The following is a 24,971-nucleotide window of genomic DNA, read 5'->3' as shown; positions in this document are numbered from 1 at the left end:
ACGATGTATCACCAAAAGTGCTGAATCGCCCACTGTGGGGCTGAAACTAGCGCACAAGGAATAACTTGTTTAAGTACACCTTTTGGACCTCGATGACCCATCAAGAAGTCAACCTTTGTTGGTTAATTTCTCCCATTCACCATGAGGATGTGTGCTGGTTTAGTGCATATGCAGAACTTAGTTCCCATCGTGTAACCATGTTTGATGTGTTTGAGGGGGTATAGCTCAGTGGTAGAGCATTTGACTGCAGATCAAGAGGTCTCCGGTTCAAATCCGGATGCCCCCTGATGCACTCCTTTGGTTTAAGAATAGTCTAAGAGTACATGAATGCATGGCTCATAATAGCAACAACTTTGGTGTGATATAACTCGAGATTGTTTCCCTTTTTGCATGGCTCCTTTCTACATTCTTCACACTGACATGAAATTTCTGCAGTGGCTTTTGTCCAATGTCCTCGCGGGTGACACAGCCCCCCCCCCATGTCTAACAGAAAGTCCAGCCGCACCACAAAACAAAGCAAAACAAGTTTTGTTTTTTTGATGAAATGTTCCCAAGTAGCGAATACTAATCCGGGCCCCAATCCCGATATCTAGGCCAAATACAACCATAGGTATCACCCCAAACCCAGTCCTAACCTAAACCCAGTCCTAACTGCATTCTCCCCTCTAGCACCTTGTCTTGTCTTGTCTTGTTGTGGGATCAATGCCCACAGTCTCCAAGGAGTTCTTTGCCTTTTGTAGAAGAGATTTTGGGATTGGATCACCCCTTAGCATCCGACAAATACCCCAAACCAGGGGAATTACCTCAAATGGTAAAGTGCTTGCTTAGCATGCGAGAAGTAGCAGAGTCGGTACCCGCATTCTCCAAGGAATCCTTTGTATTTTGTAAAAGAGATGTGGGATCGGAAATGAGTCCAGGATCTATCCCTCAGCGTCAGACAAATACCCCAAACCTAATCCTGGCCGCGTTCTCTAGATTAGTCTCTTATCATGGAATAGTGAAGAAACCCAGTATGTGATTTATTGTTCTCAAGTAGCGCATCAAGGTGACCCCAACCATTCCACCGAGGCCGAACACAAATCCTACCTCCAGTCAAAACCTATCCAAATGTCAATTCCCTGAACGGAAATCAAACCCGCACCACAGCGGTGAGAGCACAGAATCCTAGCCACTAGACCACCAGGGACTGCTTTTGGTCTGCACTCAGAAAGGCAGAGACTGTGTCGCTTCTCTTTGGCCTTCTCTGTGTTGAGGATGAGGGAGCAGAAGTCTTCTGGCATTTTGGACTTGACCACAGGAGGAGGATAAAAGAGATTGGTTTCACATTTAATACTTCTCCTCACCGCCTGAACAAGGACTTAAACCCTGGACCCTAAGATTAAAAGTCTGATGCTCTACCAACTGAGCTATCCAGGCCCTTGCTAAATAAGGACAACTCAAGGAAGACAAAATCTTCTGGCATACTGTACTTGTCCTTGCAGAGATGAAAAGGCCCCGGTCCCGAAATGTCCACCCCCAAGATAGACTGAGGTCTTAAACTACCCACATGGACAATCCAAATATCTTCTGGACAAAAAGAGTTTGTCGTCAGACAAGACTAAGGTTGAGCCAGTCACCTGAACATGAAACTTTTGATCAACAACAAGACAAGACAAGGTGATACCTATGGCTGTATTTGGCCTAGATATCGGGATTGGGGCCGGGGTTATTGTTGGTACTTGGGAACATTTAATCACAAAAAACAAAAGAGATTTTGGAGAATGCGGGCATTGATCCCGCTACCTCTCACATGCGAAGCGAGCACTCTACCATTTGAGCTAATTCCCCTGCTGTTGCAGTGTTGGCAGAGAAGGTCCAGTCTCAGAACTATTTTGGTTCCTTTGCTGGAGTACGTCAAAGCGACACAGTCTCTGCCTTTCGGAGTGCAGCCATGATGCAGTCCCCGGGTGGTGGTAAAGTACCGGCGGTGGCGGTGAGGGCACGGGCAGATGCCAGCGTATCCAGAGGAGCTCAGCAGCTGTGTACCGGATCGGTTCTGCCATTGGGTGGTGGCAGAACGACAGGAAGTCCAGAAAAGAGCAGACCAGGTAACGCAGGAAAAACACTTCAGCTCACACAGAGTGCTAACACAATAGTCATAGTTAGGCCATATTGAGGCAATAGAACCATAAATCACTTAAAAGTTACGGGAGAGTAACGGCAGCCAGTCGCGCCAGCGTTCACTCAACCGGAACCGGAAATGTAACTCCTGTTTGTAACTTGGGAACATTTAATCACAAAAAACAAAAGAGGTTTTGGAGAATGCGGGCATTGATCCCACTACCTCTCACATGCAAAGCAAGCGCTGCCCCATTTGAGTTAATTCCCCTGCTGTTGCAGCATTGGCAGAGAAATGAAGAGGCACTGGTCCCGAAATGTCCACCTCCAAGATGGACTGAGGTCTTAAACTACCCACATGGACAAGCCAAATATCTTCTGGACAAAAAGAGTTCATGGTTAGACACGACAAAGGTTGAGCCGGTCACCCGAACATGAAACTTTTGATCTGAGTGTCCGGGATTCAAGTCCCTGTTCAGGTGACCAGGTCTGAGGTCCACTTGCAAATGCCTCCTTTTTGCCCTCAATATACGAGGGCAACAGGACAATCCCTTGGTACTCTATGGAAACTACATGAGGAGACTGGCTTTTAACTGGAACTGGAAAGACTTGTGGCCCCGCACACAAACCAAGTATCTTCTGATCAGCTGATCCTTGACATCAGCTGTCACAGACATTGGCGTCGTTTGGGGACCTCATCCTGATCCACGGTTACCACTGATTTGTAGAGTAAGTCAATAAGTCATCATACTCTTACTGTTAAAGGAAGACACAGTCCAAACACTCGATTGCTGCAGGGCAAGTAGGTTCCACCAAGACTTGAAATTGGATCACTGGATTCAGAGTCCAGAGTGCTAAACATTACACCATGGAACCCTTTGTTTTGGATGTGACTGGCACCTTCTGGTGTAACAATGGAGGCTTTGCAAACCAGGACAACAACTTTACTCTTTCATGAGCGCAAAGTATTTTGGGGTACAATCCATGTGTCTTGTGCTCTCACGGAAATGGCTGTCCTTTTCCAACAGGAGTTGAGATGAAATGTATTCAAATAGACAAACTGCATTGATCACTCAATCAGAATTTCTCAGTTTGCCAATTTCAAGTCCAACTCCATCGACAGGGAAGCGGAGGTCCTTCAGATAAGACGGCATTGCCATTCTTTCCTGGCAGACATAACATAAGCAAAAGGCTTGTCCTTCGAGCCGGACTTGAACCAGCGACCTAAGGATGCCAGCTTGAACCACTACAGTCCTCCGCTCTTCCAACTGAGCTATCGAAGGTCTTGCTGCTTTGAGGCTAGTGAGTACGGCCAAGCTTTCAACGACGTCTCATTGCGGTTGTGGCTGAGAATGCCACTATTGACAGAATTTGGATTAGATAATCAAGTCTTGTGGTGGAGAGTCTCAGGTGGAGAGTCTCAGGTGGAGAGGTGTGATGTTTCTGATGAAATTCAGAGGTCATCAGTTGGTCCTGAAAACGGTCTTGGCACTTCTTTTCACGATGAAAGGTATGAAAACAGCCCTGTTGCATTGGCCGGGAATCGGACCCGGGTCTACCATGTGGATTGATCCTGGACTCATTTCCGATCCTAACATCTGTTTTACAAAAGGCAAAGAACTCCGAGAAGACTGCGGGCATTGATCCGGCTTCCTCTCACATGCGAAGCGAGCGCTCTACCATTTGAGCTAATTCCCCTGCTTTGCAGTGTTGGCAGAGAAGGTCCAGTCTTATAACTATTTTGGTTCCTTTGCTGGACTACCTTTCTGAGTGCAGACCTAAAGCAGTCTCTGGTGGTCTCGTGGCTAGGATTCGGTGCTTTCACCGCTGCGGCCCAGGTTCAATTCCCAGTCAGGGAATTGACATTTGGATAGGTTTTGACTGGAGATAGAGTCGCCAGATGGTCAACCTCCCACCTGTAGGCGAACACGTCGTCCACAGTACCGAGGCCATGTCGGCGAAGACGGCAGTACCCTTCCCCCACTTTAGGCCCCGACTGAAAAAGCAGAACCCACCATCGCAGCTAAAATAGCCCACTTGGGAGAGCGTTGGACTGAAGTTCTAAAGGTCCTCACAATGAACCTCACTCCTCCTGATGGTCGTTACGTCTTTCAATAATGGGGCGTTAAAATGTGGATTTTCCAAAGGAACAAATACAATCCATTTGCAACCTGGTCAATGGACACGTAAACAGTGCAGGTACCCTGCTTTGTGCAGCTCCTTTTCAGTGTCCTCCATTGTCAGCGAACCTCACAAGGTCACAGTTTTTTCCTCATCAGGGCACCGTTTTAGGTTGTGTGGATGAGTGGTCTAAAGCACCAGATTAAGGCTCCTTTTGCTCAGGGGGCACTGGTTGTTGCACAATTTTCCACAGGAAAGAAATCTTGACGATGTATCACCAAAAGTGCTGAACCGCCCACTGTGGGGCTGAAACTAGCGCACAAGGAATAACTTGTTTAAGTACACCTTTTGGACCTCGATGACCCATCAAGAAGTCAACCTTTGTTGGTTCATTTCTCCCATTCACCATGAGGATGTGTGCTGGTTTAGTGCATATGCAGAACTTAGTTCTCATCGTGTAACCATGTTTGGTGTGTTTGAGGGGGTATAGCTCAGTAGTAGAGCATTTGACTGCAGATCAAGTTCAAATCCGGATGCCCCCTGATGCACTCCTTTGGTTTAAGAATAGTCTAAGAGTACATGAATGCATGGCTCATAATAGCAACAACTTCAGTGTAATATAACTCGAGATTATTAACCTTTTTGCATGGCTCCTTTCTACATTCTTCACACTGACATGAAATTTCTGCAGTGGCTTTTGTCCAATTTCCTCGCGGGTGACACATCCCCCCCCCCATGTCTAACAGAAAGTCCAGCCGCACCACAAAACAAAGCAACAGCATTGGCAGAGAAATCTTCTGGCATACTGTACTTGTCCTTGCAGAGATGAAGAGGCCCTGGTCCCGAAATGTCCACCTCCAAGATGGACTGAGGTCTTAAACTACCCACATGGACAAGCCAAATATCTTCTGGACAAAAAGAGTTCATGGTCAGACACGACAAAGGTTGACAGAACATGAAACTTTTGATCTGAGTGTCCGGGATTCAAGTCCCTGTTCAGGTGACCAGGTCTGAGGTCCACTTGCAAACGCCTCCTTTTTGCCACGCAAAAGGTCCCCAGTTCGAAACTGGGTGGAAACATGGCCTTTCAAGTCCTTCTTTTACAAAAAAAATCAAGGTGACAAATGGGAACAAGGACATGTGCTTGATCTCTGACGGGACTTGAACTCTTGACCCTCAGATTAAAAGTCTGATGCCCTACGAAGTGAGCCGCCAGGGGTTTTGGTCAGAAGACTTGATTTTGTGCATTTGGAATGAAATGTTTTCCTCATGTTGAACAATTTCTAACATGAAAGATATCTTTCAGATGTATAGATAAAAAGTGCTGAATCGCCCAATGTGGGGCTCGAACCCATGACCATGAGATTAAGAGTCTCATTCTCTACCGACTGAGCTAACCGGGCCTTTTTCTGCTCTAGATATGATTTTTTGTGCTGTTTTTATTGATGTGGCCATCCTGATGTTTGATCAATTCCACAACTGACCTAGTTTTTCAGGGGACAGAAGGAGCAAAACCTGGAGGGTCAGGATGGCCGAGCGGTCGAAGGCGCTGCATTCAGGTTGCAGTCTCTAATGAGGCGTGGGTTCGAATCCCACTTCTGACAGCTTCTTGCATCTCTAAGTGGCGTCACCCAGTAAACCAGCGGTGCTTTTCAACATGACCGCTGCTGAAAAGTGTACAAAGCTATTGCATCCTGGGGTCTTGCGTTTCTCTGGAAAACACTCTTTGTACTTCAACATGACCTCGGATGAAAAGTATGAAAACCAGAGTCATGGAAATACCAGAAGAGGACTGCTGGAATTGAACAAACGAGCCCCTCTTTGCTAGGCTTGTAATTTGACCATCTATCTTTTCCCCTCCTCTGCTGAGTGTCCACTGAATGGAGGTGGCTGTTCTCGCGGGGACATCAATTAGTTAAATTAGTTGTATCACTGGTTGAAATCCCACAGCTGGCATTTTCCTGGTCAGGTCCATTATCCACGACTGGAATGACTTGGCAGCAAAGGACTGTCAGATTGTACAACACAGCTGAGCACTTGGAGAAAAAGATTGAGAGACCTGCACTGGTGTCAGCAGAGTGGCGCAGAGGACGGGTGCTGGGCCCATAACCCAGAGATCGATGGATGGAAACCATCCTCAGCTATGGCTGCACTGTTTACGTGTCCGTTGACCAGGTTGCAGATGGATTGTCTTTGTTCCTTTTGAAAATCCACATTTTAACACCTCATTTATGAAAGACGTAGCAACCATCAGGAGGTAGACCGGGATTCGATTGGTGGACTTGGAATTGTTGACAATAGTTTGAAGACTTATAACAGGCGCTAACAAAATTTGAACAATCTCTGTTAGTTCGAGAATGATTGCATGACATTCCTTATTTTCATCTAACCATTACACCATGGAACCCTTTGTTTTGGATGTGACTGGCACCTTCCTTCTCCATGGCTTCTCCAAACTCCTCCCATGTCAGAGTTTTTGCCTCAGCGAATGCCAAAGCCGCGGACCGCTTGGCCTGTCGGTTCCTGTCAGCTGAAGTCCCATGAGCCAAAAATGCCCAATAGAACTCCTTCAGCTTGACGACATCCCTCACCAATGGTATCCACCAACGGGTTCTAGGATTATCGCCACGACAGGCCCTGACCACCTTAGGTGTCTCGACAATGGAGGCACAGAACATCCCTGCCTCCCTCTGGACCTTGCAGGTCACTGGGAAGATATTCGGCTCGAAGGACCATTTGGTCCCGAACATGAAACTTTTGATCTGAGTGTCCCGGATTCAAGTCCCTGTTCAGGTGACCAGGTCTGAGGTCCACTTGCAAATGCCTCCTTTTTGCCCTCAATATACAAGGACAACAGGGCAATACCTTGGTACTTTATGGAAGCTATATGAGGAGCCGGGCTTTTAACTGGAACTGGAAAGACTTGCGGCCCCGCACTGTCAATAGGGGGATTTGAACCCACGCCTCATTAGAGACTGCAACCTGAATGCAGCGCCTTCGACCGCTCGGCCATCCGGACCCTTCAGGATCCATTTGAAGGTTCTCTTAATGGTTTTTAAATGTCTTAGGGGTTGTGGGCCTTCTTATTTTTCTTTTATGTTATGAACCCTCGCGGTCCATCAGGTCCTCCAACACCGACCTGTTATGTATTCCCAGCCCATCAGTCATCCGGGAAATATGGATTGTGTGTCCAAACTGGGGATGGATGCTTGTGTACACACCTTCAGACATCAAGAACATATCCTTGTTCCTATTTGTCATCTTGATTTTTTTTTGTAAAAGGAGGTCTTGAAAGGCCATGTTTCCACCCAGTTTCAAAATGGGGACCTTTTGCGTGTGAGGCAAACGTGATAACCACTACACTATGGAAACCTGAAGGAAGGGTCTTTTAAGGGGACTGGTGAAGTCACAAAGCAGTTGCCAAACAATGAAACACGACGATGTGTCCAAAGTGGGGGCAGATTGACAATTGTCCAAATGGACAAAGATTTATAATGGGCTTTTCTTCAACAAAACAAGACATCATAATTGCGGCTTGAAAGAAACACCTTAGCCACCCTCGGGGTCACTTTGATATCTCGGTGGACTCAACTTGTGCCCTTGGAGTCAATGGTTTGTAAATAGGCTTGTAACCTCCTCTAACCTTGTCTGGATGGCTGGATGTCTGGCCTTTTGAAGAATTAAGTTAAGGTCCTTTCAGCCAGCCAATAAGCCTTTTCAAACTATTTGCCAAGTCACAACATAAACAGGGATTGTTCTGAAAACCGGGCTTGAACCAGGGACCTTTAGAACTTCAGTCTAACGTTCTCCTAAGTGAGTTTTTCAGCTTCTAAGGTGGTGTTCTGCTTTTTCAGTCGTGGGTAAAAGTGGGGGCAGGGTGAAGCTGTGTCTGTGCCACGTATGTTTGCTGTGTACCTGGTCCAGTGTGTTCTCATCTTGGGTTGGAATGTCCCCATGCCAGTAACGGGTGGGGAATACAGTCCGTTGATGAGAATAAGAGCTACAGAAAATGGGAAGGATTTCAATGGTTGAAGTCTCCAGCTACCATAAAAACGGTCATGGGCCACAAGCCTGTTCTGAATTCCGCTTTGGCCAATCGACACTACATCAACTCAGCAGCAGTCCTTGTTAGTATAGTGACCAGTATCTCCGCCTGTCACATGGAAGATTACGCGGTTCGATTTCCAGATGGGGAGTTCCTTTTTTGTATGTCACGTTGAACCTTGAGCAGGGTTGCGGCTGCAACAACCAGTCCGGGAGAACAAGACCTCTTATTCATCTTCTTCTCCAAGTGCCCAGCTGTGCTGTACAATCTGACAGTGCTTTGCTACCAAATCATTTCAGTCGTGGATAATGGACCTGACCAGGAAAATGACAGCTGTGGGATTTCAACCAGTGGCTCCTGAGCGAAAGGAGCCTTAATCTGGTGCTTTAGACCACTCATCCACACAACCCAAAGCGGTGCCCTGATCAGGAAAAAACTGTGACCTTGTGAGGTTCGCTGAAAACGGAGGACACTGAAATGGAGCCGCACAAAGGAGGGTACCTGCACTGTTTACGTGTCCGTTGACCAGGTAGACCGGGATTCAATTGGCGGACTTGGAATTCGACCGAGGACCAAGACAAATCCTATCTCCAGTCAAAACCTACCCAAATGTCAATTCCCTGACCGGGAATCGAACCCAGGCCGCAGCGGTGAAAGCGCCGAATCTTATCCACTAGACCACCAGGGACTGCTTTAGGTCTGCAAAAGGAAGGCAGAGACTGTGTCGCTTTGACGTAGTCCAGCAAAGGAACCAAAATAGTTATAAGACTGGACCTTCTCTGCCAGCAGTGCAACAGCAGGGGAATTAGCTCAAATGGTAGAGGGCTCGCTTCGCATGTGAGAGGTAGCGGGATCAATGCCCGTGTTCTCCAAAATCTCTTTTGATTTTTGTGATTAAATGTTCCCAAGTACCAAACACTAACCCGGGCCCCAATCCCGATATCTAGGCCAAATACAGCCATAGGTATCACCTTGTCTTGTTGTGGGATCAATGCCCGCAGTCTTCTAGGAGTTCTTTGCCTTTTGTAAAAGAGATGTTAGGATCGGAAATGAGTCCAGGATCGATCCACGTGGTAGACCCGGGTCCGATTCCCGGCCAATGCAACAGAGCTGTTTTCGTACCTTTCATCGTGAAAAGAAGTGCCAAGACCGTTTTCAGGACCAACTGATGACCTCTGAATTCAATCAGAAACGTCACACCTCTCCACCTGAGACTCTACACCTGAGACTCTCCACCACAAGACTTGATTATCTAATCCAAATTCAGTCAATAGTGGCATTCTCAGCCACAACCGCAATGAGACGCCGTAAAGTTGTTGTCCTGGTTTGCAAAGCCTCCATTGTTACGCCAGGAGGTGCCAGTCACATCCAAAACAAAGGGTTCCATGGTGCAATGGTTAGCACTCTGGACTCTGAATCCAGTTTAGGGTGATACCTATGGCTGTATTTGGCCTAGATATCGGGATTGGGGCCCGGATTAGTATTCGCTACTTGGGAACATTTCATCAAAAAACAAAGAAGTTTATGGAGAATGCGGGTATTGATCCCACTACCTCTCACATGCTAAGCGAGCGCTCTACCATTTGAGCTAATTCCCCTGCTGATGCAGTGTTGGCAGAGAAGGTCCAGTTCCATAACTATTTTCCTTTGCTGGAGTACGTCAAAGCGACACAGTCTCTGCCTTTCAGAGTGCAGCCATGATGCAGTCCCTGCTTGTCTAGTGGCTGGGACTTGGTGCTCTCACCACCGTGGCCGTTGTTCGATTCCCGGTCAGGGAACTGACATTTGGTTAGGTTTTGACTGGAGATAGGATTTGTCTTGGTCCTCGGTCGAACGGTTCGGGTCATCTTTAAGCGCTGTCTGTGAACTGCTGTCACTGCACATAAAAACAAGTCCGCCAATTGAATCCCGGTCTACCTGGTCAACGGACACGTAAACAGTGCAGGTACCCTCCTTTGTGCGGCTCCATTTCAGTGTCCTCCGTTGTCAGCGAACCTCACAAGGTCACAGTTTTTTCCTGATCAGGGCACCGCTTTGGGTTGTGTGGATGAGTGGTCTAAAGCACCAGATTAAGGCTCCTTTCGCTCAGGAGCCACTGGTTGAAATCCCACAGCTGTCATTTTCCTGGTCAGGTCCATTATCCACGACTGGAATGATTTGGTAGCAAAGCACTGTCAGATTGTACAACACAGCTGGGCACTTGGAGAAGAAGATGAATAAGAGGTCTTGTTCTCCCGGACTGGTTGTTGCAGCCGCAACCCTGCTCAAGGTTCAACGTGACATACAAAACAGGAACTCCCCGTCTGGGAATCGAACCGCGCAATCTTCCATGTGACAGGCGGAGATACTGGCCACTATACTAACAAGGACTGCTGCTGAGTCGATGTAGTGTCGATTGGCCAAAGCGGAATTCAGAACAGGCTTGTGGCCCATGACCGTTTTTATGGTAGCTGGAGACTTCAACCAGTGAAATCCTTCCCATTTTCCATAGCTCTTATCCTCATCAACGGACTGTATTCCCCACCCGTTACCAGCATGGGGACATTCCAACCCAAGATGAGAACACACTGGACCAGCTAAACAGCAACATACGTGGCACAGATACAGCTTCACCCTGCCCCCACTTTTACCCACGACTGAAAAAGCAGAACACCACCTTAGAAGCTGAAATACTCACTTAGGAGAACGTTAGACTGAAGTTCTAAAGGTTCCTGGTTCAAGCCCGGTTTTCAGAACAATCCCTGTTTATGTTGTGACTTGGCAAATAGTTTGAAAAGGCTTATTGGCTGACTGAAAGGACCTTAACTTCATTTTTCAAAAGGCCATCCAGCCATCCAGACAAGGTTAGAGGAGGTTACAAGCCTATTTACAAACCATTGACTCCAAGGGCACAAGTTGAGTCCACCGAGATATCAAAGTGACCCAGAGGGTGGCTCAGGTGTTTCTTTCAAGCCGCAATTATGATGTCTTGTTTTGTTGAAGAAAAGCCCATTATTTCTGGAACAATTTTCCCTACAAAGGAGAAATCTTTGTCCATTTGGACAATTGTCAATCTGCCCCCACTTTGGACACATCGTCGTGTTTCATTGTTTGGCAACTGCTTTGTGACTTCACCAGTCCCCTTAAAAGCCCCTTCCTTCAGGTTTCCATAGTGTAGTGGTTATCATGTTTGCCTCACACGCAAAAGGTCCCCAGGTCGAAACTGGGTGGAAACATGCCCTTTGAAGTCCTTCTTTTACAAAAAAAATCAAGGTGACAAATAGGAACAAGGACATGTGCTTGATCTCTGAAGGGACTTGAACACTCAGATTTAAAGTCTGATGCCCTACGAAGTTAGCCCCCAGGCTTTTGGTCAAAAGACTTGTTTTTATGTATTTGGAATGAAATGTTTTCTGCATGTTGAACACTTTTCAACATGAAAGATATCTTTCAGATGTATCAATAAAACTGCTGATTCGCCCAACATGGGGCTCGAACCCACGACCATGAGATTAAGAGTCTCATGCTCTACCGACTAATCGGGCCTTTTGCTGCTCTACATATCAGTCTTTATTGATGTGGCCATCCTGATGTTTGATCAATTCCACAGCTGACCCAGTTTCTCATGGAACAGAAGGAGTGAGACCTGGAGGGTCAGGATGGCCGAGCGGTCGAAGGCGCTGCATTCAGGTTGCAGTCTCTAATGAGGCGTGGGTTCAAATCCCACTTCTGACAGTGCAGGGCCACAAGTCTTTCTAGTTCCAGTTAAAAGCCCGGCTCCTCGTGTATTTTCCATAAAGTACCAAGGTGTTGTCCTGTTGTCCTTGTATTTTGAGGGCAAAATTAGGCGTTTGCAAGTGGACCTCAGACCTTGTCACCTGAACAGGGACTTGAATCCCGGACACTCAGATCGAAAGTTTCATGTTCGGGACCAAATGGTCCTTTGAGCCGAATATCTTCCCAGTGACCTGCAAGATCCAGAAATGTAGAAAGGAGCCATGCAAAAAGGGAAACAATCTCGAGTTATATTACACCGAAGTTGTTGCTATTATGAGCCATGCATTCATGTACTCTTAGACTATTCTTAAACCAAAGGAGTGCATCAGGGGGCATCCGGATTTGAACCGGAGACCTCTACCACTGAGCTGAACTAAGTTCTGCATATGCACTAAACCGGCACACATCCTCATGGTGAATGGGAGAATTGAACCAACAAAGGTTGACTTCTTGATAGGTCATCAAGGTCCAAAAGGTGTACTTAAACAAGTTATTCCTTGTGCGCTAGTTTCAGCCGCACATTGGGCGGTTCAGCACTTTTGGTGATACATCATCAAGATTTCTTTCCTGTGGAAAATTGTGCAACAACCAGTGCCCCCTGAGCAAAAGGAGCCTTAATCTGATGCTTTAGACCACTCATCCACACAACTCAAAACGGTGCCCTGATCAGGAAAAAACTGTGACCTTGTGAGGTTCGCTGACAATGGAGGACACTGAAAAGGAGCCGCACAAAGCAGGGTACCTACACTGTTTACGTGTCCGTTGACCAGGTTGCAGATGGATTGTCTTTGTCCTTTTGAAAATCCACATTTTAACGCCCCATTATTGAAAGACGTAACGACCATCAGGAGGAGTGAGGTTTATTGTGAGGACCTTTAGAACTTCAGTCCAACGCTCTCCCAAGTGGGCTATTTTAGCTGCGATGGTGGGTTCTGCTTTTTCAGTCTAGGCCTAAAGTGGGGGAAGGGTGAAGCTGTATCTGTGCCATGTACTGCCGTCTTCGCCGACATGGCCTCGGTACTGTGGACGACGAGTTCGCCTACAGGTCGGAGGTTGACCATCTGGCAACTCCATCCAAATGTCAATTCCCTGACCGGGAATCGAACCCGAGCCGCAGCAGTGAAAGCGCCGAATCCTAGCCACTAGACCACCAGGGAATGCTTTAAGTCTGCACTCAGAAAGGCAGAGACTGTGTCGCTTTGACGTGGTCCAGCAAAGGAACCAAAATAGTTATAAGACTGGACCTTCTCTGCCAATGCTGCAACAGCAGGGGAATTAGCTCAAATGGTAGAGCGCTCGCTTCGCATGTGAGAGGAAGCGGGATCAATGCCCGCATTCTCCAAAATCTCTTTTGTTTTTTGTGATTAAATGTTCCCAAGTACCAAACACTAACCCGGGCCCCAATCCCGATATCTAGGCCAAATACAGCCATAGGTATCATCTTGTCTTGTCTTGTTGTTGATCAAAAGTTTCATGTTCAGGTGACTGGCTCAACCTTTGTCTTGTCTGACGACAAACTCTTTTTGTCCAGAAGATATTTGGATTGTCCATGTGGGTAGTTTAAGACCTCAGTCCATCTTGGGGGTGGACATTTCGGGACCGGGGCCTTTTCATCTCTGCAAGGACAAGTACAGTATGCCAGAAGATTTTGTCTTCCTTGAGTTGTCCTTATTTATTAAGGGCCTGGATAGCTCAGTTGGTAGAGCATCAGACTTTTATCTCTTTTATCCTCCTCCTGTGGTCAATTCCAAAATGCCACAAGACTTCTGCTGCCTCATCCTCAACACTGAGAAGGCCAAAGAGAAGCGACACAGTCTCTGCCTTTCTGAGTGCAGACCAAAAGCAGTCCCTGGTGGTCTAGTGGCTAGGATTCGGTGCTCTCACCGCTGTGGTCCGGGTTTGATTTCCGTTCAGGGAATTGACATTTGGATAGGTTTTGACTGGAGGTAGGATTTGTCTTCGGCCTCGATGCGCTACTTGAGAACAATAAATCACATACTGGGTTTCTTCACTATTCCATGATAAGAGACTAATCTAGAGAACGCGGCCAGGATTAGGTTTGGGGTATTTGTCTGACGCTGAGGGATAGATCCTGGACTCATTTCTGATCCCACATCTCTTTTACAAAATACAAAGGATTCCTTGGAGAATGCGGGTACCGACTCTGCTACTTCTCGCATGCTAAGCAAGCACTTTACCATTTGAGGTAATTCCCCTGGTTTGGGGTATTTGTCGGATGCTAAGGGGTGATCCAATCCCAACAACTCTTCTACAAAAGGCAAAGAACTCCTTGGAGACTGTGGGCATTGATCCCACAACAAGACAAGACAAGGTGCTAGAGGGGAGAATGCGGTTAGGACTGGGTTTAGGTTAGGACTGGGTTTAGGGTGATACCTATGGCTGTATTTGGCCGAGATATCGGGATTGGGGCCCGGATTAGTATTCGCTACGTGGGAACATTTCATCAAAAGAACAAAGGAGTTTATGGAGAATGCGGGCATTGATGAAATGACAAATTACAAATGACAAATGAACATAACGGGTTAAGATGACTACACTTCCAAAGTTCTCAACTATGACTGAACCTCTCGCTCCTTTGTTCCCTGAGAAACTAGGTTGGCTGTGGAATTGATCAAACATCAAGAAGTCCACATCAATTAAAAAAAAAAATTTAAAAGTGATATCTTGGCCGACAAAGGCCCGGTTAGCTCAGTCGGGAGAGCATGAGACTCTTAATCTCAGGGTCGTGGGTTCGAGCCCCACATTGGGCGGTTCAGCTCTTTTGGTGATACATCTTAAAGATTTCTTTCCTGTGGAAAATTCTGCAACATGCAGAAAACATTTCATTCGAAGTACACAAAAACAAATCCCATTCTTGTATGACCACAAATGGTAGAGCGCTCACTTCGCATGTGAGATGAAGTGGAATCGATCCCTGCATTCTCCAAATGGTATATTATGCCTTTTTCTTGCCAAAAAAGCATTCTCAATCTCCCACATCGTACCGGATACTTGGATTAATTGCATTCTAATGATGTTTCCTAAAAACACAGGTGGTGTCAAAACTGGTGCATTAGTATAGTCCGATGAGGATGGGATTCGAACCCATGCGTGCAGAACACAATGGATTAGTAGTCCATCACCTTAACCTCTCGGTCACCTCATCTCCTTTGAGGGCATGGTCTTGTGGACTCAAAATGACACATCTTAATTAGTGTTTTGGCGTTGCAGAAATTGTGGCAGCCTTCTTGTGCAGCGGGGGGATTTAACTCAAAGGCTAGAGTTCTTGCTCTACATGCAAGAAATAGCGGGTTTGATACCCGTATTGTCGAAATGATATGTTAAGGCTTTTTTTCCCCCCAACAAAAGCGTTCTTGATCTCCGACATCGTAGCTTATACTTTGATTCATTGCATGCTAATAATGTTTACTAAAAATACAGGTGTGGTCAAAACTAGTGTATTTTTACATCACCACACTTGAAGTGGACAGACAATCTTGTCTTTTCAGACAATACAATTAAAGCAACACACACCTGCCAAGACCACATCAATTAAAAAAAAATTAAAAAGTGATATCTTGGCCGAAAAAGGCCCGGTTAGCTCAGTCGGGAGAGCATGAGACTCTTAATCTCAGGGTCGTGGGTTCGAGCCCCACATTGGGCGGTTCAGCTCTTTTGGTGATACAGACCTGGTAGACCCAAATGAGTAGTGAGGGTGTGCTGGGAACGTCTGGCAGAGTCTCCCGTTCGTCGAGTCTTCAACTCTCACATCTGGCAGAGCTTCACCTGAATCCCGGGGGAGGACCGGGATATTGAGTCCGAATGGGCCATATTCCGTGCCTCCATTGCTGAGGCGGCTGACCGGAGCTGCGGCCGCAAGGCCGTCGGTGCCAGTCGTGGCGGCAGTATTAAGTATTTTACAAATGATGTACACTAATGTGACGCATTAGAATATTCTAGACACACTAACTCTGAACACAAAAACCAATGTAAAATATAAACTATTGCACTGGCGCACTTCCACTTCAACACTCTGAGGGAGGGTTGTAGCCACTCCCCTTGTATCACCTCGCTCAACACCTCCTCCAATGAATCAGTTCACATCCGGTCAATGGCACAACCACACAGCTTGACTAAATTTAAAACACTTTTAAAATAATGTACAACAGAGTTTAATCACTATGCGGAAGAGACACGTTCTATTGTCCATTCAACTGTAACAATCATGTCCTTTCAACAAGCCAACCACCTTTACCACAGAGCAAGCAAAGTTATGACGCACTTCAAATTTCTCCTTCACAACACACAACACATGAGGCTGACTAACACAGTTAAACAAGGTGTCCTAACTTTAGCAACTCCTGCGACAAACACAGACTTCTTGCACTTCAGCTATGTTTCAAGTTGACCTTCTTATTGTTCCAGAAGAGATCATACAAACACAGATTAATATAGGAACTATGGTGACAATACACTTTTCACCACACTTCTCACTTGGTTGTTTGGCACTATTTAGCTATTTATACTGGCTTATGTTGCTGTGATTAGCGTGAATACGTTTACAGCTATTCTCTTGGCCGGTCACAATGCCAAGACACACTTTTACCCTCAGCTGACCCTCATTCATATAAACACACACACACTCAAGACACTGAATAGAAAAACAGCTGGAAGATTTACAGATGAGACGAGACAGTCAGCCAAACACACACACTAGAAGTCTTGAATACGCCAATCGAACTCTGGAGTTTTATTTACATGCACGAAAACAATCACACAATTTGAGCAATTCCATTGATTGCTTCACGCCTTACTTTCCTCCAGTTTTCTAGATTAGGTATACATTAATATACTCATAAATTATTCGGTCCACCTCATAGGACTGCAAAACTGTATTCGATTTACATCACAAAGTAGACAAGAAGACTTGCTTTATTGCAAATCTACCATGTGTAGTTTGAGTATGCTTCTCTTCTCACTAGACGTGAAATGATTCACGTGTATTTTATTAGGCGCAACCTTTTTGCTCTATAGTTTGTCACCTCCTTTGCGCGTTTGGAGGTCGTAACTACCCAGACTTGGCGCGCAACTAACAAACTCTGTGTTAATGAAGGTATCCCTCTGTACCATTTGCAGTCGGCTTCATCTTTAGCCTGACAGTTCCTCTTGAACACACTCCGGGACTCAGAGCTGCTGCAGCCACACACAGCCGGCAAGAGCCTCTTGCTCTTTTTCTTACACTTTACACTTCTACAACAAGCCAATCATGCTGTAACACAGCCGGACTCGAGTCATTTTTAGAATTTCCGGTTCAAGATGGCGCCGGTGTGTCTGGCTCGCCGTCCCGGTCAGCTCACTTTCGCTTTTTTTGTTTTTTTAATTATATTAAGGACCATAGACTCTCTGCTGGTGTATAACCGCCAAGAATTACTTAAAATCCAGCACATTGTTGCAGTATGTGTGAAACAAGAACACTGGGGGTCACACAAACCGCGTCCCTCATACCTGTCCGATGTGCCAAACTTTCTGCTGCGGGCAGAGCCGTCGCTTCCCAGGAAACGTAGACGCCGCCGGCGGACACGGGGTGGGAGACTCGTGAAACTCAAAGCTTGGCTGGCATTCTCTCCCGAGGTGGCACGGTCCCCACAAAATATTCCGAGCGACTATAATGATTGTTTTCGCCGCTTCCTCTCTCGGCGTTTCCTTGCTTCCGTTGGAGCCTGGCTGGTGCCGATCGTTGGGCAACACGACGAATGTCGTGCACTACGTACTCGCCGTCCTCATTGGGCCGCTGCCGGCGTCAGCCCCGGCAACCTTCGGCCGCTAAACCGTGCAGTTTCAGCGGCACTTAGGTTCCCAACGAAATGTGCACTGGTGAATGCGCGGTCAGTTTCAAGCAAGACGTTTATCCTCCAGGACCTCTTCAAATCGCACGGTTTGGATTTACTATTCATCACGGAGACCTGGATTAATGCCGGTGAGTCCGCTGCCTTCTCTGAGCTGGTGCCTCCTGATTGTACCTTCATCAACACGCCAAGAACCACTGGCCGTGGAGGAGGTATTGCTATTATTTTAAAAGCGTCTTTGCGCCATAAGCCACTGTCAGTGGTGTCTTTCGGCTCATTTGAGGTGAGCTGCTTCGAACTTCATCAACATGAGCGGGTGCTTTGCGCTGTCATTTATAGACCACCCAAGCACAACAAGGATTTTATTCAGGACTTTTCTGACTTTGTCGCTGCAATGCTGGTAGAGTATGACAGAATTTTAATTGTGGGTGATTTTAATATTCATGTCTGCTGCCCTTCTACGCTTATGGCGAAAGACTTTTTAGAATTGATGGAAGCTTTTAATTTGACACAAAGTGTAACAGGAGCTACACAAATACATGGACACACTTTAGACCTGGTTTTGTCTTATGGTCTTACTGTTCATAACGTCTCTGTAGGTGATGCGGTGTTCTCGGACCACAGTCCGGTTAGGTTTGACTTAGACGCACACTGTAACACCAGCCTGCCTGCTCCTGTTCGCTTTGGTCGCTTTATCAAGCCTGACGCGGCCTCGGCCTTTGCCACTCTGTTCTCCACTGCGTCTGAGGCTTTTATGACCTCAGGCGCTGCGCTGCACACCGAGCAGTTGATGAACTGCTTTACTTCTACCTGTGCGACTGTCTTGGACAGTTTAGCCCCCCTGAAAGCCATGCGCCCCAAAACTAAACAGGAAGAGTGGCTCAACGATGTCACTCGAGCAGCCCGGCGTGAATGCCGAAAAGCAGAGCGCAGGTGGAAGAAGGACGGTCTACAGGTCTCCTATCAAATCCTCAAGGACAGTTGGAGACATTATCAGAACGTGGTGAAGATTGAGAAAACAAAATACCTCTCAGACTTGATATCAGACAATATTAACAACCCACGTGTTCTTTTTAAAACTATTGACTCTGTTTTAAATCCCAGTCCATCCACTATACTTGAACAATCTTATGAAACGTGTGAAAACTTTTTGCAGTTTTTTAAGGATAAGGTTGCATCTGTACGAAGTAATATATCACCCCCCTCTTTTAATATGCCCACATTGACACAGTGCTCTAAAGGTTTTTATCAGTTTGAACCTGTGTCACTGGCTTTTATCACGGAGATGGTAAAGGGTCTTAAGCCTTCTTCTTCCCCCATCGACCCAGTCCCACCTCGCTTTTTTAGGGAGGTTTGGCCAACCGTGGGTCCTTCTGTGTGTGCCATCATCAACAGTAGCCTGGCCTCTGGTATCGTGCCATCTTTCTGTAAAAAGGCTACTGTTGAACCTTTGTTGAAAAAAACTAGTCTGGATCCTTCAATTTTATCAAATTATCGGCCAATCTCTAAACTGCCTTTTATCTCAAAGATTTTAGAAAGAAGTGTTCTTGCACAGATGCAACCTTTTTTAGACGAGAATGGGATTTTAGACACTTTCCAGTCAGGTTACAGGGCCTTTCATAGCACTGAGTCTGCACTTTTAAAGGTTTTTAACGACCTATTTTTAATAACTGACTCTGGTGGTTCAGCCATTTTAGTGCTTTTAGACCTGACTGCTGCTTTTGACACAGTGGACCATACCATTCTTTTATCTCGCCTGGAGAACTGTGTGGGTGTCAGGGGGTCTGCTCTTGAGTGGTTTAGGTCGTACCTGTCAGGGAGATGCCTTGCCGTGGGACTTGGGGGATCTTACTCCTCCACTGCTCCGCTTGACTGTGGAGTTCCACAAGGATCAATTCTTGGGCCCATTTTATTTGCCCTCTACCTGGTCCCACTTGGCGCAGTACTTAAAAAGCATGGCATCTCCTATCACCTGTATGCGGATGACTGCCAGCTGTACTTGCCACTCGCAAAAAATGATCATGCCCCCCTGACACCCCTTCTTGAGTGCTTAAGGGATGTCAAGGCCTGGTTGGCCCACAACTTTTTAATGCTTAACGAAGAGAAGACCGAAGCTATCCTCCTCAACTATAAAGGCCCCCCTATAGACTTCGGTCCCCTCCAAAACAACATTCGTCCCTCAGCCACCAGCCTTGGCGTCATAATAGACAGTGATTTTAAACTCAACAAACAAATTAATGCAGTTATAAAATCCTGTTTTTATCATCTTCGGCTTTTATCTAAAATTAAATCTTTTTTATCTTTGCAACACTTTGAGCAAGTCATGCACGCTTTTATTTCATCACGTCTGGACTACTGTAATGCACTTTACTCTGGAATTAGCCAAAAGTCTCTCTCCCGCTTACAGTTAGTCCAGAACTCTGCGGCACGGCTTTTAACAGGAACCAAAAAAGGGGAGCACATCACCCCAATTCTGGCCTCCCTACATTGGTTGCCCGTTCGTTTTAGGATTGATTTTAAGATTTTATTGTTTGTTTTTAAGGCGTTGAATGGGCTGGCCCCCAAATACATCTCGGACCTCATCCAAGTTTACTCTCCAGCTCGGTCACTGAGGTCCGAGGGCCAGCTCCAACTTGTGGTGCCTAAGACGAGACTTAAGACCAGGGGGGACCGAGCCTTTTCTGTGGTCGGCCCCAAACTATGGAACTCTCTGCCCTCCCAAGTAAAAAAGGCCCCCAATATCGAAAGCTTTAAGTCTCGTCTTAAAACCCACTTTTATTCTCTGGCTTTTAGCTCGGAGTGAGTCGTATGGTCCTGTGTCTTTTAGTTCTTCGTTTTTATTGTAATTAGTTTTATTTTTTATACTTTTATTGCTTTGTTTCTTGTTTTTAATATTTTAATATTTATTTTATTATTTTATTTCTTAAATGCTCTTTTAGTTTTGGATTATTACTTTTTAATTTTACTAGTCTGTGCAGCACTTTGGAAACTCTGTTTATAAAATGTGCTATATAAATAAAGTGGATTGGATTGGATTGGATTGGATTTAGTTAAAACACACAAAGGTTTTTCCACTCTCAAGTGAAGGTCACAGTTTGTGTGAGTGTACCCCACCAACAATCTGCATTTCTATTACTCATGCAATAATAACAGGCTCTTTTATTTGGAGAAATTAAACATTGATGCTCATTAAGTACCTCCATCACTGCACCGCACTGTCAAGCCAAATGGTAAGAAATCTTGCAGTGTTGTGCAGTTCTGGAGCCACAGGCATCAACGTCTTTCGTTCCAATCCTGTTCGTGACGCCAAATGTCGGCAAATAATGCAACACGAACCATCTTTGCAGTTGTAGGAAAAGGGTCCCTTTGTTTATTAAACACAGCACTTATATATGTAGACCTCATGAACACCAGCAATGACGTGGATGTCCAGAATTCAGGCCTTATCTGGTCATGTTTCTTGACTGGACCTAAGTGTTTTGGCAGAACATCTTGGACTCCAAACACATCCGAAAACATCTTCTGTAACAATCAGGTCACGTTGGCCTCCCCAAGTCACGTAGCCCTCTTAAGTTCAACTAGAGTTTACCAAAAAGAAAAGTCATATGCAATGTGCAAGAAAGTAGTCATTTTACAATAGTAGAACTACCAGTCAATTATTTACAGTACGGTAAGTCTGGTCTCGGCCGTGAACAAGAGCTACTTTTACAAAATGAAAATTGCTAAAAGCTACTCATTTTTGTAATGTTTTTTTTTCATAACTTATTTCAAGCCCAATCTGAAAGTTGCGGGTTTGATCCTCCGGTGATCAGTGTCTTTGGGCAAGATTGTGAAGCCCCAGTCGGTCCTGATGCTGCGTCATTAGTAGGTAAAGGTGCTAACGGTGTCAAAGCGCTTTGGGTGCGTTGGAGGTGGAAAAGCACCGAGTCAAAGACCGTTTACCGTCTTAGCAAATGAGCACTTCTTCGTGGGATTTTAACAGCATGAGTTAAGATATTCCTGGAAGCACTGGACTTTTTTTACTGAAGACTTTTTGGCCTACCTGGAAGATTCATTTGGGCTTTTCAAGATCAGTCAGTATCGGGATACTGCATATTCATTTCATTATTGTGTGGAAATATGGGCTAATAACTATAAAAGCAATCTTCACTGGCTAAATGTACTGCAAAAAAGGTCAATAAGGATAATTCATAATGCCGCCTACAGAGAACATACTAACTCCTTATTTCTAAAATCACAAATACTTCAACTTGCTGATATAGTTCATCTTCAAACAGCTAAAATAATGCATAAGGCTAAAAATAAGCAATTAGCTAAAAATGTCATCCAATACTTCTCTACAAGAGAGGAGAAATATGATCTCAGGGAAGAAGTACATTGGAAACACTTCTATGCTAGGACTACGTTATGCTAGCCATAGCATTTCAGTATGTGGAATCAAACTATGGAATGGATTGAGTAAGACCCTCAAACAAAGTACCAGATGGAGGGGTAGGATTTAATAAGCTTTGCTTCTTCCTACTCCTTTTGGACATGTGGAACTGGGAACTGATTATGGGATGCATTCAATTGGAATCTGATGCATGTTCAAATGAAATAAAACCATTACCATTACCATATATTCTGAAAATAAGTATTTTCAGCTCATGTTTATTTGTATTTGTTTATTTTGATATTGTTATTATCGTATTATTTGTTTTAAGACCCTAAAATATATTTTTTTAAAGTGGTGAAATAAGTACTTCTGTGTGTACATTCACTTGCAATTTGGAAGGCCCAGCAACGCCCCCTGGCCCCGATGGGTCACTTGAAGCCCCTACTGTGTCTAGGGTAGAGCCAATCCGAGGCCCCGTAGAGTGGGGTCACTAGACATGAAACTGGACGGTCATTGGATGAATGTTGGGATTTGTCCTGCCCATCGGACGCTCACATGCAAACACGCAGACTCCAAACTCCTAGCGAAGATTCGAACCCAGGTCAACATGCTAACAACTCCCCACCGTGCGACCCTTATTCAGAAAATTAGGAGTAGGAATAAGGAATATAAACTTTACTCCCATTTTTAAGCATCCTATTATTTTTATCACAATGGTACACCACAGTCTGGGAATGGAATCCTTTATAAGCAGAGGACCACCTACCTGGACCACCACCTACCTGGACCACCTACTACCTGGCCCACTTACCTGTATTGTTATTAAAGACATTCATAACCAAAAGTCCGTATGGAACACACCCGGTCAGCCAGTCCCACATTGGGCTTGAGTTTAGGACCTTCGGAACAAGAGTCCAGACTAAGGATCAACTGATTGTTTTTTTCGGGCCGATGTCGATACCGATTTTTTCCCATCAACCTTAGCCGATGGCTGATTTTGCTTGGGTGGATACTGCTTTTGCACCCTCAACTTGCATGAAAAAATGACCATGATAACAAATATTCCAGGTCCATATTCCAAGGTTAAACTAATATTTATTGAAATGTTTTAACACATTCCTGCTTTTCAGACCCATAAACTAAACGATATTTTCAAGCGTGTATATTACATACACTTGGCGTTCATGTTTCCTATTCCAAAGCAGGTGGAATATTTCAACTAAGTTGAACTGTTGGAGGATAATTCAAGGTTGAAAACGTACCCTTGTTGGGATTCCCCCTGTTGCAGTGGGGGAGGGGTACCGCGACTGCATGTGTTGCAGGGTCCTCCGGCAACACAAAGCTGCCCGGCGGATGCCTGTCTGTAAATCATGCGGCGGAAAAATACATCGGCGAACTCACGCGCGTATCGGCCGATACCGATTCAAGTAAAGAACGCAAATATCGACGGGCGTCCAGACCTAAGCGGCGAGTTAAACGGCCACTCAGCTCCTTAAAAAGCTTGTGGTAAAAGAAGCCTTTATTAAAGTGAAATATAAAACCTGTCTAACATATGCACAGCATACATATCCCAGGATGCAATAGAACCAGCACACAATGGAGTTGTGGACTTGGTGCTGCCAAGTGGAGCAGTAGAAGGCCACCTGGTGAGGTATCATTTAGGTCGGTAAAAGGGGCTGTCAAAGCCGCTGTCCTGATGCGGTCTCAACTCGGAGAAGAGAGGCCCGTGACACGCCCCCAGCGTCTCCCCCACCCCAGCCTCCGAGCCTGGGGTGGGTTCTCTCATCTTGGCTTTGTTGGGAACGCTTTGGGTCTCACGTGCCTTCTGAGCCATCTCATCATAAACCGTCAAGTCCGAGGCGTCCGGGATCAAAGCGCCAAAGTCTCCCAAGTCAGCAGCGACTTTCCTTACGGAGTGGCCCAGATGCGGAATGTGGAGGCTGTCCGAGTCGCTGCAGTTGGTCCGTTTCTGGTCTCTGACCGGAACTTCCTGGGCAAGGCAGGGTTTGCTATGCAGATCCAACTGGATGTGGATGCCGGGTTCTCCGGTCTGCAGGTAAACCTCTTTGCTCTTGCTTCTCCAGGAGGCAAAGGCCGAAGACGTCGCCTGTGGAGCTTTTTGAGGGTAGGGATGGGTGTCTGCTGATGCAACATCCTGCTGACTCGCAAGCGGAGTCCGTTCCAAATCCGAGGTCTTATCTCCGTGGGTTCTGACATCACACAACAGAGTGGTTGGTTTCTTGAGGAAATCTGGCTTAGTTGCTGCTAAACTGTGGTTCTTTCCAGATTTCCTTTTAATGGGCGTCTCCAGCACTTCAGCCATGGCCGCCAGTTTGCTAGCAGCATTTATTATTTTCTTTTCAGCCCTGCAGATGATAGAAAGATGGGGACTGTTAGAATCAAATGTAGACACAATTATTATTTTATTAGTTATCACCCTTATATCCATTTGCTTAGACAATAGAAAGTGTTTTAATGTGCTGAAGAGGGAAGGTTCCCGTGACCCTAATCAGAGACCCCCCAGCGACCCCCAGGTCCTGGAGGTGCCTGGATGCGCCAACAGCGACCCTGCAGATGCTCATGTTAATCCTGCAAGAATGTGTCAAGATAAGAACTCATAAAACATTACAAGTACAGTAAAGTCTCGTTATATCGATATTCTCGGGAGTCGGAAAAAATACCGATATAACCGGACTATCCATATATCCGATCCTGCGCCGAACTGCATTAA

General features: G+C 45.9%; 2 protein-coding genes and 10 non-coding genes across 13 annotated transcripts in view; 7 read left to right on the top strand and 5 right to left on the bottom strand.

The window, feature by feature from the left end:
- The first annotated feature begins 214 nt into the window (after positions 1–214).
- Positions 215–286, top strand: trnac-gca (transfer RNA cysteine (anticodon GCA)). The gene has a single exon. It is a non-coding gene; the product is annotated as a tRNA-Cys (tRNA).
- Positions 287–3,293: 3,007 nt separating this feature from the next.
- On the bottom strand, positions 3,294–3,380 carry trnay-gua (transfer RNA tyrosine (anticodon GUA)). Its single transcript is given in 2 exon segments — positions 3,294–3,329; positions 3,344–3,380. It is a non-coding gene; the product is annotated as a tRNA-Tyr (tRNA).
- A 2,360-nt stretch (positions 3,381–5,740) lies between these two features.
- trnal-cag (transfer RNA leucine (anticodon CAG)) lies at positions 5,741–5,822 on the top strand. The gene has a single exon. It is a non-coding gene; the product is annotated as a tRNA-Leu (tRNA).
- Positions 5,823–7,517: 1,695 nt separating this feature from the next.
- Positions 7,518–7,590, bottom strand: trnav-cac (transfer RNA valine (anticodon CAC)). The gene has a single exon. It is a non-coding gene; the product is annotated as a tRNA-Val (tRNA).
- A 1,289-nt stretch (positions 7,591–8,879) lies between these two features.
- trnae-uuc (transfer RNA glutamic acid (anticodon UUC)) lies at positions 8,880–8,951 on the bottom strand. The gene has a single exon. It is a non-coding gene; the product is annotated as a tRNA-Glu (tRNA).
- Positions 8,952–11,405: 2,454 nt separating this feature from the next.
- Positions 11,406–11,478, top strand: trnav-cac (transfer RNA valine (anticodon CAC)). Its single transcript has one exon. It is a non-coding gene; the product is annotated as a tRNA-Val (tRNA).
- Positions 11,479–11,895: 417 nt separating this feature from the next.
- Positions 11,896–11,977, top strand: trnal-cag (transfer RNA leucine (anticodon CAG)). Its single transcript has one exon. It is a non-coding gene; the product is annotated as a tRNA-Leu (tRNA).
- A 2,740-nt stretch (positions 11,978–14,717) lies between these two features.
- Positions 14,718–14,790, top strand: trnak-cuu (transfer RNA lysine (anticodon CUU)). The gene has a single exon. It is a non-coding gene; the product is annotated as a tRNA-Lys (tRNA).
- A 313-nt stretch (positions 14,791–15,103) lies between these two features.
- Positions 15,104–15,185, bottom strand: trnas-acu (transfer RNA serine (anticodon ACU)). The gene has a single exon. It is a non-coding gene; the product is annotated as a tRNA-Ser (tRNA).
- A 425-nt stretch (positions 15,186–15,610) lies between these two features.
- trnak-cuu (transfer RNA lysine (anticodon CUU)) lies at positions 15,611–15,683 on the top strand. The gene has a single exon. It is a non-coding gene; the product is annotated as a tRNA-Lys (tRNA).
- Positions 15,684–17,342: 1,659 nt separating this feature from the next.
- Positions 17,343–20,906, top strand: LOC144898653 (uncharacterized). Its single transcript, XM_078791696.1, has one exon. The coding sequence runs from the start codon at positions 18,260–18,262 to the stop codon at positions 20,666–20,668; it is 2,409 nt and encodes an 802-aa protein (XP_078647822.1). The 5' UTR covers positions 17,343–18,259; the 3' UTR covers positions 20,669–20,906.
- Positions 20,907–23,363: 2,457 nt separating this feature from the next.
- Positions 23,364–24,971, bottom strand: part of LOC144898652 (centrosomal protein of 152 kDa-like) — a 43,461-nt gene continuing 41,853 nt past the window's right edge. For both annotated transcript variants that reach the window (XM_078791694.1, XM_078791695.1), the window contains one exon: positions 23,364–24,606. In XM_078791694.1, coding sequence (XP_078647820.1) covers positions 23,895–24,606 — 712 coding nt within the window. In that variant the 3' untranslated portion in view covers positions 23,364–23,894. The remainder of the gene's footprint in view (positions 24,607–24,971) is intronic.

Source organism: Doryrhamphus excisus, linkage group LG6 (assembly GCF_037039965.1).
Source record: "Doryrhamphus excisus strain RoL-2023G ecotype Guam linkage group LG6, RoL_Dexc_Guam_v1.1, whole genome shotgun sequence".
In the NCBI taxonomy this organism is placed as follows: domain Eukaryota; kingdom Metazoa; phylum Chordata; class Actinopteri; order Syngnathiformes; family Syngnathidae; genus Doryrhamphus; species Doryrhamphus excisus.
Note: the sequence above shows the minus strand (reverse complement) of the source record. Positions and strands in the feature narration are given on the sequence as shown.

Excerpts from the sequence above, each read along its gene's own strand:
- LOC144898653 (XM_078791696.1), top strand. The coding sequence starts at position 18,260 with ATGCTGGTAGAGTATGACAGAATTTTAATTGTGGGTGATTTTAATATT.